A 17,894-nucleotide genomic window follows, 5' to 3' on the forward strand; every position below is an offset into this window, starting at 1 on the left:
CTTAATGACTGTTGGTAGGGCGTTCCACATTTTGGTCGCATAGGAGCGAAAAGAATTTAGTCCCTTGTTTGTGCCGAATCTGGGTTGTACATGTTTTGTTGCACTCCCTCTGGTGTTGTGGGTGTGGACTTCGTTTACATTAAGGAAGTATTTAGACAGGTACATGGGTATCTTGGTGGTGTATCTAATCTTGTGGACCAGACCCATTGCAAGATGCTGTACTCTGTCGTCGACCCTAAGCCATCCCAGCCTGTCAAAGTGGGCAGGGGTGAGGTGGGTTCGGGGGGTGAGGCCAAGTAGGAGCCTGACCAGTTTGTTTTGGGAGGTCTGGAGCCTTGTTTTAAGGGCCTTTGAGGTGCTGTGGTACCAGGAGGTGGATGCATAGTCAAAGAAACCTTGTACAAGGGCTCCTGTTAAGGTCTTCAAGGTGTTTTTGTCGACCAGTGAGGAGATCCTGTAGAGGAATCTTGTTCTTTGATTGACTTTTTTGATTACGTTGGTGGCCATCTTATCACCGGAAAGATTGGCCTCCAGGATGGAACCTAGGTAGGTAATTTGATCCTTCCGTGTGATAATATCATCACCAACTCTAACCAAGAAGCCATCTGCCTTTTTGAGATTACTATTTGATCCGAAGAGAATGGATTCAGTTTTTCCCAGGTGTAAGGATAGTTTGTTATCAGCGAGCCAGGTGCAGATTCTACCGAGTTCAGAGCTGAGGGTCTTTTCAACCTGCAGTTTGTTCCTGTCCGAGACCAGCAGTGCTGAGTCGTCTGCGAACAGGAACAAGTTGCAGTCACAAGCTGAAGTCATGTCGTTTACATATATTAGGAACAGTAAAGGCCCTAGTATGCTTCCTTGTGGGACGCCACAGCTCACTGGGAGGGGGGGGGACAGTGTTCCGTTCACTTCCACCATCTGTTCTCTCCCCTCCAGGTAGGATTGCATCCAGCTCACTGATGTGCTATCAAAACCAATAGCTTTAAGCTTGTTAACCAGTATGGAGTGGTTCACGGTGTCAAAAGCCTTTTGGAGGTCCAGCATGACCATGCCGCAGTATTTTCCAGCATCCACCTCGTGTTTGATGTGGTCGCTCAAATAGAGAAGGCATGTGTCAGTGGAGTGGGATGTTCTGAAACCAGATTGGAACTCGTACAACAATTTATTAGTGGCAAGATACTTTTCAACCTGTTCATAGACTATTTTTTCCATCACTTTCGAGATGGAGCTTAGAATAGAAATAGGGCGGTAGTTGCCGGGTTCTAATTTGCTCCCTTTTTTGTACAGGGGGGTTACTTTGGCCAGTTTAAAATCTCTGGGGACCTGTCCTTGTTTGATGGAGAGGTTAACTATGTGGGTGATGACTGGAGCTATGGAAATGGCTGAGTCTCTGAGAAATTTGGAGGGAATATTGTCATGGCCAGTGGCCTTGTGGGGTTGGAGGGCACTCAGTTTCTTAAGTACCTCCTCAGTTGTTACCATTGTCATTTTAAAATCATCTTTACAAACACCTAGGTTTTTGTAGAAGCCTTTGATGTGCTCTACACCAAAACGCCCAGAGTGGGAGGGCAGTTTGTTAACCAGCATTGTTGCAATGTTTGTAAAGAAGATGTTCAAGTGATTGGCTACATCAACCTTGTCAGTGATGAGGGTGTTATTTGATTTGATGTTTATGTTAGTAAACCTGGTTTTAAGTTTCTGACCACAGCCTAGTTGGTTGTTTAGTAGCTTCCAGAGCTCCCGAGGATTGTTTTTGATTTCCTCGGCTTTATCATTGATAAAGTTACTTTTGGCTGATTTGGTCATGGCAATTACACCGTTTCTTAGCTTGTTACATTGGGTTTTAAGGATGCACAGTTTGGTTTGGAGATCACTGTCGAAGCGCTTAGCTAGCTTGGACTTGCATTTAAGAAGTTCAGAGCATTTGTTGTCTCTGGCTTTCATTGCAGTCAGTATGTCCGAATTCATCCATGGCTCCGAGCGGGTTTTGACCCTGATGGTTCTCAGAGGAGCCATGTTGTTTAGTACTGTTGTAAATTTGGTTTTAAAGCCAAGCCATGCTTCTTCGACTAGTGAGCTCCTGAGCACATCGGACCAATCCAGTCTCTCCAGTTCTAGGTTAAAGGCCTCACTAGAGTAGGTTTTGAGGTCCCTAGATATGACTGTTTTGTGACAGTCAAATTTTAGTTTCTGTATTTTGCGGGTACAGAAAATCATAAAATGATCACTGAGCCCACATACAATAACCCCTTTCTTGGAGATTCTGGATTTGTCCGAGGTCAGAATGAGATCAATGACAGTTTGAGTAGAATCACACACTCTTGTGGGTTGGGTAATTAGCTGGCTGAAACCATGCAGATCACAGAGCCGACTAAACGATTTAAACACAGGCACTTCCTTACGATGCATGTCCGTATTCCAGTCGCCAATCAGGATTTTCTCTACAGATTCCTCCCCAGCTAAGCACCCCTCAAGAATATCATAGAACCCGTGCTGATCAGGCGGTCTATAGACGGTGCCAACTAGTACTGATTTAGCATTTTTGAAAATTAATTCAACCCACACAGTTTCAATTTCATCATGCTGTAATTCAGTACGAGTAACATATTCAGTGTCTTTGTGCACTGCAGATAACTTTTGATGTGATCATAGAATTATCTCAGCAAACATTATGTCAATAAGAAATATAAGTTTGATTAATCAAATAATGTCTGATCAGATAGGGATTAAAAGGATATGGGAGACTATGGGGAAACTAGTCTTATTAAGACTAGCATCACTGTAGTTTTCCGTAGCACTAGCTTGTAGAATGCTCTTAGACGTAGAGCATTATGCAGCTTTACAAGCTAGCAGTTGCTTACATGTACACAAAAGTTGAACAGCACAAGAGAAATATAGTTTTTATAACTAAAGAAATTACGACGTGAACATCCGCCAAGTAATAATAAATGTTATTACAACAAGTATCATACAACATTAAGGCAGATGAATGAAATACTCAACTGAATACTGGCAAGGCAAGGCAGTTTTATTTTGTAGCATATTTAAACAATGTGCTTTATACACAGAACACCAAGCAAAGGAAACACAATTACCGGTATACAATGACATTAGGATGCATTAAACCAAAATAAGTTAACCATAACAAATACAGTTAAACAGAAACTTGGCTGTAGATGAAGAGACAAGAAAGCAACTTAATATGTTCCTGATAAGAATTAATGTAACACTGAGGATTGTACTATGTGTGCAGCCAATAATTGTGTTGCTGTACTGTAGTTAACTGCACTTCAAAAAGACACAAAAGCAATTGACTATTAAAGACAACAAACAAACATTATGCAACTTGGAATTTAGTTGAACAACCAGCAAACTGCTCAAACATGTAAGCAAACGTTTGAACTTTTAACTCCTCCCAACCATTGAATACTACTTTTATTTAAAAAAAATTGAGGGGCGCCAGCACTGCACTGGTTTGTGTGTCTGTGTGTCCGTAACACGGAATATGATGATTTGATTGGCTGAGCATGGAATGTGATGATGTATGAATGATGTATGTATGATGATACGAGCGCCCCTTTGTTCTTTGCAATGTTGCAGCTTCTGTAGGTAGTATTATTTAATACAATGAATATGAAACTAATTCTAAAATACTTTTGTATTCTTAGTAATCCTGTTCAAAACAATTAGTTTGACATTCCCACTGTACTTCGTAGGACACAAACTAAAACTCTGTGTGTGTGTGTGTGTGTGTGTGTGTGGCGCAGCGGTGGCCGAATGGTTTGCGGAGCGGTCTTGATATCGGAAGGTCGCTAGTTCGTATCCCCAGACTGGCACGTTAAAATTACCACCGCTGAAGTGCCCTTGGACAAGGCATTGAACCCCTACCATGAAAAGTTCTTGAGCTTAGTCCAGTTACCCATGGTTAACCTTTCCTTTCTTTTGTGTGTGTGTGTGTGTGTGTGTGTGCGTGCGCACGTGCGTGCGTGCGTTCCAGCCTGTGACGGCATCGGTACGGCCAGCCTTCAGACGGCCCAGACTGTGGACTCCAGCAACATTGATAAGTTTGTTAACTGCACCAAGATCAATGGAAACCTGGTCTTCCTCATCACCGGGATAAAAGGGTGAGAATTGATTGGACGGCTAGAAGCAGATCGTAGGAAGTGGTAGATATTTACTCGTGCCTACACATTCACTGTAAAGACCTTAGAGAAACCTGTACACTCAGTGTTACAGATCTGGTAGTTCCTAACGATCAGTCATTTAACTAGGGACCCCCTGGAACCCCCTCAAGGATCCCTGCAGTTCCCTGGACCACTCAACAACCACACGTACAGTGGTGTCGCAATAGCGAACAAAATGGAGCGTGTATATACTGTAGCACCTTCATCCAAAGCGTGTTCATTACCTTCACCCTAACACTGGGGGAGCTAGGGATCAAACTGGGAATGTTCCAATTCCCTAGAGGCTGCTACCTCCTGAGCTACTGCCACCATACAAGAAATGCTGATAGCTTTCTTACGTTAGTCTATAGTTATATTATAATCTCACACTGTGTCAACCACACACAGAGTAGCCTGTCGATTTCATCTGTACACTCAAATTTACTCAGGTTTTATTTCGATCGTACTTATCTTGCTAACACTGAGTATTGTATTGTGTTCAAGCCTGCACCTTATAGTCCAAACATTGAAAACTAAAACCGCTTGTGAAAAGGCAACCAGACAGACATGGTATAAACACTCAAATTAAATGTCATTATTTTACAGTGATATTGATTTAAAAGCGGTGCTTGAAAGATCAATTCAGTAAATAGCAGTTCGGTCCCATTGGTCTCTGGCTCCCCCCTCCCCCCAAAAAGTCTAAACAGTCACATTTCTGCCTAGTGTGTTATTCACTTGATATGGAGCATGTGCTAAAAGCCTGAATGTGAAATATGCACTAGGTATAGTTAAGTGGATAAATTAATGTGGATGGAGGCTTGGAGCAGGCTAGGTTTGGTGGTGGTAAGTGGGTGACTCTGCTTGAGAGTGGTACTGTAGATTGGACCAGTAAGGACATTGCTACTACTACTACTACTACTATACTACTACTACTACAGATGCTAATAAGTAGAATTAATTACAGTGAGGAGTCGATGTGTTCTGTACTTCTGTCCGATGGTGCCACAGAGGTTGGCAGAAAGGCTCGAAACTGAAGTATTGCTAATTTAAAATAATTATTGAGGTAGATGTGTCCTATACCGGCCTTACACCAACGCACATGTAGTGTACTACTTGTATTGCTGACATTTTTACCGTTGAGCTAATGTATTCCCTGTGTGCTCTGGGAATACATACCAGTCAAAATTTGTGTCAGATCCGGTGTCGAGGAGAGACAATCTAATTTCCTCAATAGAAGAGCAGGGAAACAAAATAGAAAACACCCCAATTACGTTATTGTATTTACATAGGCTATTCTACAATACTGAGATCGCTTGTTGATGGCATAATTTCACCAGAAAGGGTAGTAGGCGTAAGTAAGTACTCTACCGTACAGATAGCTCTGTTCCATTCCATATTATTCTATACTATTGTAGTCAATGTTCCCTCTTACTTTGTATTCTATTGTTGCATTATTGTCTTCATGTCTGGCTGAGTGTGGATAATGGAGGGAATGAGTGGCCCACTCATTCAGCCAGAGGGTTTTTAGATGAGCCTTGCCTGCGGCAAGGCTCATCTAAAAACCCTCTGGCTATTTCACAACACAGAGCCAAGACAAGCACAGAGCGGCTGTTCATTGTTCTTGTTGTAAAACAAAACAAAAAAAATCCTGAGCACTTCTGTTTTGTCAATGCAGTACAAAAATGCTAATTCTCTCACTCCCCTTTATTTATATAAAAAAAAAGAAGAAAAACAAACGTTAGTACTTTTCATTACATTTCTCTGCAAATGTCTTCCACAGGGACGTCTATCACCAGATCGAAGCCTTGGATCCCGAAAAGCTGAACGTGTTCCGCACCGTTCGCGAAATAACAGGTGAGCAATGAGATAAGAACTGGAAATTAGTTTGTCTCTCATTGACTTCACTACACAGCTGTACAGCTACCGCACATAGCTGCGAAGGCTCTCGGAAACATCATAGTCCGGCAACCGACAGGCTTCTTTTGTTTAAAGTGGGAAATTTGGTATATAGTCTTTTTTATGGCCATACATACTTACATGAATCCACTTGCTGACCGGCTGTGGGTATTGGCCAATATTTTGTAGAGTGGTTTTATAGTGGATTCATGTCACATGCTACTTAAAGCAAAAAGAGAGTTTGACATTTTTGACATTTTTGCCTGCCATAGGATGTTAATGGTAGGGTCACAAGAAACTCCTATAATACAAATTATAACCCCCGGCTGCCGGACTATCAGGTGTTATTCAATAACTTATTCATAAACATACCGTTTGCCCGATCACAATGCATTATTCTTTATGATTCCACGTATGCATCGACATGTATGGTGCAGCACATTATGCACAGTGCTCGCATGTGTGTGTTTGTTGGAGCCCACTAGAGACGACCCGCACCACGGCACTGGACAGCAAGAGCTAGATGAATATAACATGAGTCTATCTGTCTCTTCTTTCCCTCTTCTTCTTTCTTTCTTTTTCTTTCTTTCTTTCTTTCTTTTTTCTTTCTTTCTTTCTTTTTTCTTTCTTTCTTTCTTTCTTTCTTTCTTTCTTTCTTTTTCTCTCTGTCGCACGCACGCACGCACGCACGCACACACGCACACACACTGAATCCTGGAGGAGGAGATGGGGGGTCTCTAGCCTTGAGTCCCAGGGTCCCAGCTCTCCCTTCACGCACCATGAAGAAAGGAACCAAGACACACAGCAGTTCCTATAACCACTTCAACCGCAGCATCCCTATTCTGGGGGGGGGGGGCATTTGCAAGCTCGTGAAACAGCGCATGAGCTTGTAGATTGGCAATGTTTTGGGCGAACACATTTAGTGTAGACGGACGGACGGACGGATGGACGGACGGACGAGGGGTACAGTACAGTTGTACCTCTGGTGTTTTATAAGCATAGAGCGTCTGAAGTGGTTAAACCTCAGCAACCTAACTTTTGAGTGAAAAGGGGGCAGGTATTTATAAGAATTTATTCTTCTTCCTGCTCCTTTTCGTCATGGATGTATCATAGGTATGAAAGACAAATTAATTATGTAAGACATATGAATTGTTATCTATTATGATTTGTACTGTATTGTGATACACCATGTGCGAAATAAAATGAAATGAAATGAAATGACCTCACCCGCTATCAAACCCCACTCAGGCTGCCCATAGCCTCATCAGACCACTATTATCTCTCATAAACCTTATTTTTTTAATTAATTCTCCATTTTGATAGGTCATTTTCCACCTAAGAACGTATGGCTAGTTGAAAAGAGTAAAATTATCTTACTTATTTTTTTGACTTTGCAAGTTGAGTTGACGGGAGGTTTTAGAAGAGTTGCTGGCAAAAAAGCATACCTTCCACCACACCCCCTCAACCCCCAGCCCCCCCCCCCCCCCCCTTCTTCCTCTTCTTGTTGCAGTCACAGATGCGTATCGCCTCGTGTCACCTCTCAGAGCTGTCAGGGTGTGTGACGTGTCTGCCGAGCCGTCAAGCAGCCTCCGTGACCCAGAGGTTATGCCTCCCTGTGCTGCGGCTTTCAAATAAAGTGTGTGCAAGGAGTACAGTATACACCTGGCACTCCTCTATCTCTCCCTCCCTCCAATTCACTTCAGCTTTTCCTCTTTCCCCTGCCTTAGTTTTCGGTGCCAGCATTTCTTTTGAAAACATATAGGGTTCACGAGGTCAAGTAAAAATGTGGGGGGCAATCCAAGCAATCTTTTGCAGTTGAGTTTCCAGCATTACAGCTTATATTGATGAACCCTAGCATCACTATTGTGGGGCAAACATTTGGTGAAAATAGCAGATCTAAATGGTGCATTAATATATATAGCACCTTTATCCAGAGCACTTTACAATCTGGATTACATTCATCCATTCACAATTTTGCGTTAAGTCAGTGTCTTGCTCAAGGACACTTCGACAGTAACTCTGGGGGCGCCTTGGAATCGAACTGAGAACCTTCTGTTTCCTATCTACCTCCTGAGCCTCTGCTGGCTTCCTTACAAGCTTCTGAGCTTGTATATCTGCTATTTTTGGCAGAGACATTTAAAGAGGACAAAAAGAGGGGACTTAGCATAGACCCCTGGGGGACTTCGTTCAACTAAGGTTTAAGTGGTTCAACCTCCTATATGCCACACACACACACACACACACACACACACACACACACACACACACGTAAGGCTACACAATGTGATTTGTTTCTGCGTGAATGGACCAGTAATGCAGCTCTTGCTCTTTTCACTTAGCTTTTACTGCCCTGGGGAGCTAGAGAGAGAGGGATCAGAGAGAGAGAGAGACAGAACACAGAAAGGGAGTTACAGGTTCAATGTGGATTTTCATCTCACGTACAGTAGAACTCGGAGGAGTTGATGCGTTTCCAGGATGTTTTCCCTGCGGTGCTTATGCCTACTGTACATGCATGGATCTCTGTCTGTTTTCAGTACTTGAAGTGCAGCGTCTCTCCTCCCACGTTAGATTAGATTACATTAGATTACATTTATTGTCACTGCACATAGTATACAAATACTTTGACAATTAAATGAATAGTGGCGTCCAACCAGAGTGCAATACAGTAATGCAATAATGGGAATAAATATACTTGTGTTGAATGTACAGAATGTACAGTATGTAAGTAAAATATAATAAATAGGAAATAAATAGAAAAATAGACAATGAAGTATAAATAGAAATGAGGAGTATGCATATATATACACACCCACCCACACAAGCCATAAGCCATAACATGCTAGTGTATGTATATATGGTGTAAGCATGAGAGTTCAGATGGGAAGGGGGGGGTGGAAGGAGGTATCATTGTTCAGTGTCATTGAAGAGGGGCAGAGTTCAGCAAGGAGACAGCAACAGGAAAGAAGCTGTTCCTGAGCCTACTGGTGCGGGAACCAATAGACCTATAGCGCCTCCCGGATGGAAGAAGGGTAAAGAGTCTGTGGTTTGGGTGAGAGGGGTCTTTCAGGATGCCTCTCGCCCTACGCAGACATCTTTGGCGCTGTAGATCCTCAATGGACGGGAGTTGGGTGCCAATGCTGTACTGGGCCGTTTTTACTACCCGTTGCAGGGCCTTCCGATCAGACACTGTGCAGCTGTTGTACCACACTGAGATGCAGTTTGTCAAGATGCTCTCAATGGTGCAGCGGTAAAAGTTTACCAGAATCAGAATCAGAATCAAGGTGAGCCTTCCTCAGTCTCCTTAGGAAATATAGACGCTGCTGCGCCTTCTTGAACAGGGTGGAGCAGTTGAGAGCCCATGAGAGGTCCTCAGAGAGGTGAACACCCAGGAACTTGAAGCTGGACACCCGCTCCACCACCGCCCCGTTGATGTGGATCGGGGTGTTGTCACAGCGGTTAGTTCTCCTATAGTCCACAATTAGCTCCTTGGTCTTCGTGGTGTTGAGAGCTAGATTATTGTCAGCGCACCACGCGGTCAGGTGCTGGACCTCCTCCCTGTAGGCCGACTCGTTGTTGTTCTTAATCAGGCCTACCACCGTGGTGTCATCCGCGAACTTGATGATGGTGTTGGAGCCATGCACCGGAACGCAGTCAAAGGTGAAGAGGGAGTAGAGGAGAGGACTAAGCACACAGCCCTGTGGTACGCCGGTGTTCAGTGTCAGCGTGGAGGAGGTGTGATTATCCAACCTAACCGACTGGGGTCTGTTGGTCAGAAAGTCCAGAAAATCCAGTTGCAGAGTGTGGTGCTGATGCCAAGGTGGTGAAGTTTACTTTGTCGCACGACAGCGTCGCAGGGCTTAATTAGGTTAGTATAGTTCTTTTGAGTTTTAAATCTCAGCGGAAACTGTTTCCAACTGTAAGTCCATATGGGCTGGACTTCTTCGGAAGCATGACAATTAAATAATGAATGAATCAATCAATCAATCAATCTGTATAAACATGGACTCGGCTAGTACAGACACATCAACGAAGTGAATCCATCACATATTGAATGCCATGATGGTGTAGCCTTTTCCATTACAGCGCAGACAGGTTTTAACTGCACGTGTGCGATTTTTCACTGGATATTTGACGATCGTGACAAGTTCTAACCTACATGGGTGTGGGTGTAAACGTTGTTAGCCTGGCAGCTTGTTAGCTCCTAGCAGCAGCTTGTTAGCTCCATTAAGAATTAAGAACTTGAGGATAACCCTCCCCCCACTGTTCCTATAACTCCCCTCCAGCTACCTTCCGACTCCAGTCAAAACAAACAGCTTGCTTCTTATCAATTGATAGCAGGGATCTGCGAGGTTCCCCACCACTCCTGCTTTTGTCATTAAGGCAATTAGTGTCAGCCGCTACAGCGCTAACGATCCCACGGCATGGCAGCCGGCAGGCTAATAGGGCCCTCAGCCACCTAAATAATCCAATGTGGAAGAGATGCTGTCTGTACTGTCTAAACTAAGGCATACTGTAAATGATACACACTGCACCCCACAGGGGGGAAATCAAAACAACACAGCGCGCTGTTGTTCGGTTGCTAAGGAAGACACATTGTTTACTGTCTATTGTTTACCTGTGATTGTATTTAATTTGCCTTCATGCTTCCATTTGGGGGATATCTATTTAGCTGCAATAATTGACCCTCTTCGGATCGGTGTGACTCGCCAAAGTTCGGTACTCACGTTCGTCTAGATGCCCCGCAATTACCAGAGCGCTTTTGTTACACATCTAACACTCTAATAAGCGTTTCCTCCGATCTGCTACGGCACACCTGGGAGTGGAAACAACAAACAGTGTTGATGAAATGGTAAAGCCCCTATCCTATCATGGTAGCGTAGGGGATGCACATCATGCCCATGTGATGAAGACGCGCACTCCTTCCTTAAATAAGGCTAAATTATACTGCTTCGAATGATAGTGTTGCTTGCTGAAGATAATTTTCACGCTAGCGTGAAAATAATAGTTCTACGCACAGTGATGCGTGCGTTATTGTTTTTAGGCTTGAAAGTCAGAGCGAGTATGAATTACGCTTTACCCACACACATCTCTCACCCTCATTATGAATTAATTATAAAGGCAATCGGATATCAGACACTTGATTGAAATTCATCCCACCTGCATGATGCCTCCCTCAATGTTAAAGCCATTTTAAGCGGTTTGTGTTATTTTCTGAACTCCACTTCTTTCTGCAGTCTCCTCTCCTCTCCAGCCGCCTCCTCTTCTCATCTCTTAAGTTTTTCAGAGATCTGCTCACACACTCATCACTTGCACCCCGGCGTTTTGTTTGTCCTCTGTTGCCTGCGTTGGTCTTGCACCCCTCAAACACCCCCCCACACCTCCTCCCGCGCCAATCTGCTAAATATTTAATCTTTTCCAAATACATTATTGAAAATCCTAAATGAGTCACGGCCCGTTCTCTCAGCTTATTCATTTTAGTCTCCTGAATGATTCAACAGGCTAAGAGGCCCATAAAGGAAATGCAAAAATATTGATAATATCAAACTATTACCGTTATCATCATACCCGACACATTAGTAGAGCGTTTATCTACATCCTCAATTTATTCTCATCTTGCCTATTGTCTGCACTCTGTATGCAGTTGATTTTAGATTAGGGACCGTCATCACAAGTAATCCTCCATACCTCTGCTCGCATCGTAGTTCCTCACAGGATTCAGGCAGAGCTGCATTCAAATGGGATTGTGCAGCATAACAGCAATCTTTTGGGAGAATCGTTCAAATGGTGATACAAGCGTGACACACACACATACTGTAACTGTACATGCACATGTTATATACTTATATACAGTACACAGTATACATAATGTAACCTACTATTTAGAAGTAGGACCCTTGCACATACACCTTCAAGCACTTCAAAGTGTGCTAGGATTAAGGTAAATACTATGCGATTAGTACAGACCCATGAGTACGACCCATTGACCCCTACAGCTGGGCCATTCACACTCAGGAAGGAGGGGTCATTACAACCCTCATGCTTAAGTCAACAACTGTGCTTTACTCCAAAGGCACCAATGTATAGTTGCATGTAACATGTATCATTCAAAAGTTACACATCTTTTATCGTTCATTCTTGTCTGTGTGCTATCCACCAGAACTATGAGGTCCTGCTAACTCTCTCTCTCTGTCTGTCTGTGTGTCTCTCTCTCTCTCTCTCTCTCTCTCTCTCTCTCTCTCTCACACCCGTTCTCTGCCCATCCAGGCTTCCTGAACATCCAGTCTTGGCCTGAAAACATGACAGACTTGAGTGTTTTCTCCAACCTGGTAACCATCGGGGGAAGAGCACTCTACAGGTACAGTAACCTGCACCTGGTCGCAAAAGTATGCGCACAACGCATAGTTTTGTGTGATAGTCTTGTATACAAAAAAACAAAACATGTCTGCCCCACAGCAACAAACTATCTGATCACAACCCTCCAGTGTGTTCACCTCCAACACCATCGTGTTTTCTGCTAGTATGATAACCTTGAGGCATAATCATAGGTAATTTATTTCTCCTACACATCTGTCTTGCATAATGACCAGATATGATGCACAGTATTGTGTCCCAAAGGGGCTTCTGTGTAAAGGTGAACAAGCCTATGACCTATGACCCATGGCACATGCTCTGAGCTATGGTGCCTTCTAGTTCTTTTGCCTCTGGTTGTTGGATAGTTTGCAGTAAGAAAAGCACTGGTCCGGAATTCTCCCTTAACTATGAGTACTTAATGTGGAATACCATTCAATTAAAATGGAGTTTTAAAAGGGAGTAAGGGACTATGTTTTTTATTCAAGCCACATTTTCCATTCTATACAGTATATGTTTGCAGATTAACCTTGCACAAAAGTTCACATGTCCAAGACAAGTGGATAATAAGCGAATAAGGTCATTTTGAGAGTGGCTTGTGATTGGTCATTGAACATGCCAGAGTGTCATCTTAGCCTAGTTAATCATGTCCACGTCGATGCTCCACCACCCACTAGCCATGGAAGGACAAACTAATTATAATGAGTGAGCTGACGGCAATGACATCCATTATCTCCCCTACATGGACGCCTAACCCAGCTATTGACACACGCTGTGTGTCTGTGTGCGTGCGTGAATGTGCACGCATGCTCGTGAGAAAATGTGGTGCCTCTAGCCCCCAACACGCTGCACAGAAAACTTGAGATTTCCCCCCAAATTGCATTCATTATTATTATTTTCATGTTCATACGGGGTGTCAGTCAATCAACTTGATGCTGGATCTCCCGATTGTTGAATACTATACGAAAAGAGGTATGTATTATATACAGTATAAATTCAGTTTCACTCTGGAATTAAGTGTCTTGTCTTGTTCAGGGAGACCACATACATTGCTGGGGCAGCAATATGGTATAGCATATACAGCCATTTAGGATACAGCCATTTGAAACACATTTCATCCTGTCAGCTATCATAATTGGTAGACAGGTTTTGATGAGGGGTTGGAAGGCTTCAGGGAGTTCCTCCTTGGTTTGTGGAGATTGGCAGGGTTGCTGCATATGAAGAAATGGCCTATAGGAGGTCTGACAGACTGGATAAGTATTTCCGTATATAATACATATTGCTGTCAGAGATCCCAAAGCGGTGTGAGCGCAACAACTTTTTCATTGGATATAGTGTAAGTTAAAGCGCAAATAACATGCATTTTAAAACTGCTTTTAATATTTAATATCATATTGTCTATGTCCCTCAAAGTTATTTCTAATGGTTTGAGCCTCAATCACCACTCTGATATAACCAGTCCTTGTCATTTCTTTCTGGACTTTGAAAGCACCACAGTACCACAATGTCCTGAGGTGGTGGGGGTGCTGATATGCAGATTATTAAATATTTGAGTCATTATAATACTGATGCTAGATAAAACCAGGCTTGTTTCCATTCCATGCCAGCTTGGAAAATCAACAATGGTGGACGTTGTAAACAAAGTGAAAATGAAAATTTGGAACTGAAGACTGAAGAAGAGGAGGAATTATACAAAGTAGTGTGACATTGATGACATCACGATGAGGACAAAATCAGTTGAGCTGTTCCTGAGTGCTATTTCCATTAAAGCACCTATATGATATGAAAGCCTGATTGTTCAAAATTGGTTATTTGTGGGGATAGAAAACACATATGGGAGATAGAAAAGAATTTGAAAAAGTTGAATTGTATGTTATAGTCCTATGTTATGTCCTTTCATTTTAGGTCGCAGTTGACTATGGAATCGTGCATTTGTTGGTAGGGGTGAGAGAGCAGTCAGAGCACGTGACATCACGTGCCATCACGTGACATCATCAGGGATGGATATCCATGATGTCATCAATATTAAGCCCGTATGGAGATCCCTGATGTCATCAATATTGGCCAACAACTCTATACATCTGACCTCAAACCCTTAGATCTCCATATATGGAGCTGACCTGTTCTGACAATGTTGATCCTTCCTCATCCATCCTTCCTCTTCGATGTCTCCCTTTTGACTGATACCAGTGTACATTTAAACGCTAGACGGACCTGCCCCAGACCCATCACAGTTCCTGTGTTCTGGTGAATTTTGGTACTTTGATACCAAATCCAGGAGAACTCCTGGGGAAATTACAGTGTAGGAGTCCTGCAGGAGATGTGGTCAAAAGGATCCAGGGGTGTTGGCAGCCCATGGTGTGATGTGCTTAAAACAGCCCAGTAATTGCGTATGAATAAAGTGTGAAGCATGATCGAACGATGGAGCACTGTGAATGGCACGAGCGAACGCGCGCACATGCGCACGTGCTTGTGTGTGTGTGTGTGTGTGTGTGTGCGTGTGCGTGTGCGCGTGCCAACCACCTACACACGGAGGCACCGACCCACAGTACAAATTACAGCCTGCCATGTACGCCCCCCCCACCACCACCTTCTCTCGGGAGGTCGACCCTGCTAACATCCCCCTTCCTCACCCCCTGACAGCTCTGACACCAGAGCCCAGGCTGCTGTCAGTCCAGCTCCACACTGCAACTAGCACATGCAGGGTGGACGGGCTGGGGTGGGGCGGGGAGCATGCACAGAGAGAGACCTGTATGAAAACAACTAGCATGGGGTGGTCGAGGTGGGGTGGGCCGGGGAGCAGAAAGATGGATGAAAACAACTAGCACATCCGGGGTGGTCGGGGTGGGGTGGACCGCGGAGCAGAGAGAGCTATGAAAACAGAACAGAACAGAACAGGCTGGAGTAGAGTGGGCAATGTATTTTCCGTCGTCTCCATATTCTAACTTTTTTTTCTCTCGTAAATGAACGCCCTACTTGATCATAAAGCAACAGCATCACACAAAAGCACAAAAAAAAATCAGAAGAAGCGAATGCACAAGCTTTTGAGCTAGTATCTGCAACTTTTGCTATTTTCGAGGGGCGCTAGCCCCTCCTATGTACAGCTTTAATGTTTGTTTTTAGTTCAAACAGTTTTGGACATAAGAGGTCTCCACCCGACAGACGATTTTAAAGGAGGAGAGGAGGAGGGAACTCTGGATAATTAGAGAGGAAAGAATAATGGTATGTGGCGGCATATAGGGAGAGATGGCATAGAACTAAAGGGAGATAAGGGCGAGAGAAGTGCGATATACTGAGTGTCTGAATGGAGAGAGAGACGGTGGGGTGCAGAAGAGCTCAGCTGTTCTTCCTGTGTGGCCTTTTACTAAGTGGGGAGCTGTGTTCTTGTTATTGTGTGTGTGTGTGTGTGTGTGTGTGTGTGTGTGTGTGTGTGTGTGTGTGTGTGTGTGTGTGTGTGTGTGTGTGTGTGTGTGTGTGTGTGTGTGTGTGTGTGCGCGCGCGCGCGCGTGTAGAAGAGGAAAAAAAGGAAGTAAGTGAGAATTATCACATGGTTGTTTTAATTTAAGCAACCGTAAACACAAAAAACTTGTCCAGATAATATCTTGTTCCCAGTCTTGCAAGTCCTTGCATGAAGCTCACCGTGCCATTTCTATTACTGTTATAATGGCCTTGTTTTTAAGACATTTGTACAATCAGCCTCAAGTCTTAATGTGTGTGTGCAGACTTTACTGTTCAATCACGTGTCCGCCAAAGCCTGATCGCACGATCGTCATTAGCTTGACTGACGTGCGTCACACCCTGTTTAAAGGGAAAGAGACATGACGACATATGATGTACATATAGATGGGAGTACAATGGGATAAAAATAAAAACCACTGGTCCCGATCATTTGAAACTTTGCTTTGATTGGACCCATCTGGGAGACTGGATTGAGGCCTTGTTTGATGGCTTGGCTCATCTTGCTTCATTATCCTCTAACTACTACTTCTCCTCCCTGATCTCTCCATCCTATCTGTCTGGCCATCATTCTCGCTATATTCCACTGCACCCCTCTCGTTCCTCCTGTGTTCCACTTCCTTTGACTATTGAAACATCCTCTCCTCTCCTCTCCTCTCCTCTCCTCTCCTCTCCTCTATATACAGTGGGATCTCCCTGTTGGTGCTGAAGCAGCAAGGCATCTCTTCGCTGCAGCTGCAGTCTCTGAACGAGATCAGCGCCGGTAACGTGCACATCGCAGAGAACAAACAGCTCTGCTTCTACAACACGGTCAACTGGACCAGTCTCTTCCGCACCACCAACCAGAAGGTCCTCATCCGCAACAACCGCAGCCCACAGAATTGCTGTGAGTCTTCTAGTCATTTGTAAATTATTAGGTGCCAGAGCTCATTAATCCAACTGAAAGTATAATCTGCGTAACGTTACTGTTTATTTACTGAAATTGTGACGATTTGTGAACATAACTCGGTTTCATCACTTTCAAATGCTGTAGAAATAAGTCCTTTTGCACACCTACAGGGACAGGTGTGTCGGAGAAGGTAACCAGTGCGGATAATGAGAGAAGGGAGATCCTGCACACTCTTCAGTCTTCACTTATATAGCAGCAGTTTATAAGCTGAGGTAACTGATGAACGCCGTGAGACCGAAACGTTGTAACTCAGCTTAATAAACTACTGCTATAAGTGAAGACAGTGTGCGGGATCTCCCTTCTCTCATCACTTTCAAATGTGAAAGTTGAATTCATTATAAATAGCTTCAAAAACATATATGTGGCATGCATTTGAGCATCTTCTAGATTTACAGCAGCTCAGAAGGTGCATACTGGCACTCGGCTCTGGCCATGCAGCTCCAGCACAAATGATGCCCTGCCTGTGGGTCTCCATGACCCCCGTTGCTAAATGTTTTCTCTGGGACTATTTACGCCGTTGTCCATTAACCCTGGCAGCTGTGTCAAACAGTTGTACGGTTGTTGACATTGTAAAGTCCTAGCTAACAACTGCTCTCTAGAACAGCGAGCTATAGCTGCAGCTCAGGGCCAAAGTCTGGGTGAATGCACTTTAGAACATGCCAGTTTTAGCACACCACTTCAAGAATTGTCGGGTGACAAGCCACTTGCTGAAAGGCTATCCATTCACCTATCAGTATCTTGTAACACTGCCAAGAAGTGAACTGTGGCTGTTCTTGATTTTGCGTTTTTTTGCAAGGAAACCCCGAACGACCTGAAACTCCAGTACTTTATGTTTTTGTCCAGTGCTAACCTGTTCTATTTCATCCCTGTCGAGTGGAAAGCTCATATTGTATGTAGAAAACAGTTAGTTTTCAGGATTCAATTTCAACAGTAGCAGATCTACAAGCTCAAAACAAGCTCTAGTATACTTTTGATGCTTTTGTGTGACGCTGTAGCACAAGAAAAGACAAAAGCTAGAATATGGAGATAAAGAGTTTTCTGCCCGACAGCAACAATTTATTCCAGAGGCATCATGGACCACT

General features: G+C 43.8%; 1 protein-coding gene across 1 annotated transcript in view; it reads left to right on the forward strand.

Moving 5' to 3' along the window:
- The window catches only part of erbb4b (erb-b2 receptor tyrosine kinase 4b), a 393,044-nt gene that overhangs the window by 286,656 nt on the left and 88,494 nt on the right, over window positions 1-17,894 (forward strand). Inside the window, exons 9-12 of the mRNA XM_080786645.1 lie at window positions 3,998-4,124; window positions 5,944-6,017; window positions 12,324-12,414; window positions 16,550-16,749. Coding sequence (XP_080642771.1) covers window positions 3,998-4,124; window positions 5,944-6,017; window positions 12,324-12,414; window positions 16,550-16,749 — 492 coding nt within the window. The remainder of the gene's footprint in view (window positions 1-3,997; window positions 4,125-5,943; window positions 6,018-12,323; window positions 12,415-16,549; window positions 16,750-17,894) is intronic.

Source organism: Protomyctophum bolini (genome assembly GCF_963924005.1).
Source record: "Protomyctophum bolini genome assembly, chromosome: 16".
NCBI lineage: Eukaryota > Metazoa > Chordata > Actinopteri > Myctophiformes > Myctophidae > Protomyctophum > Protomyctophum bolini.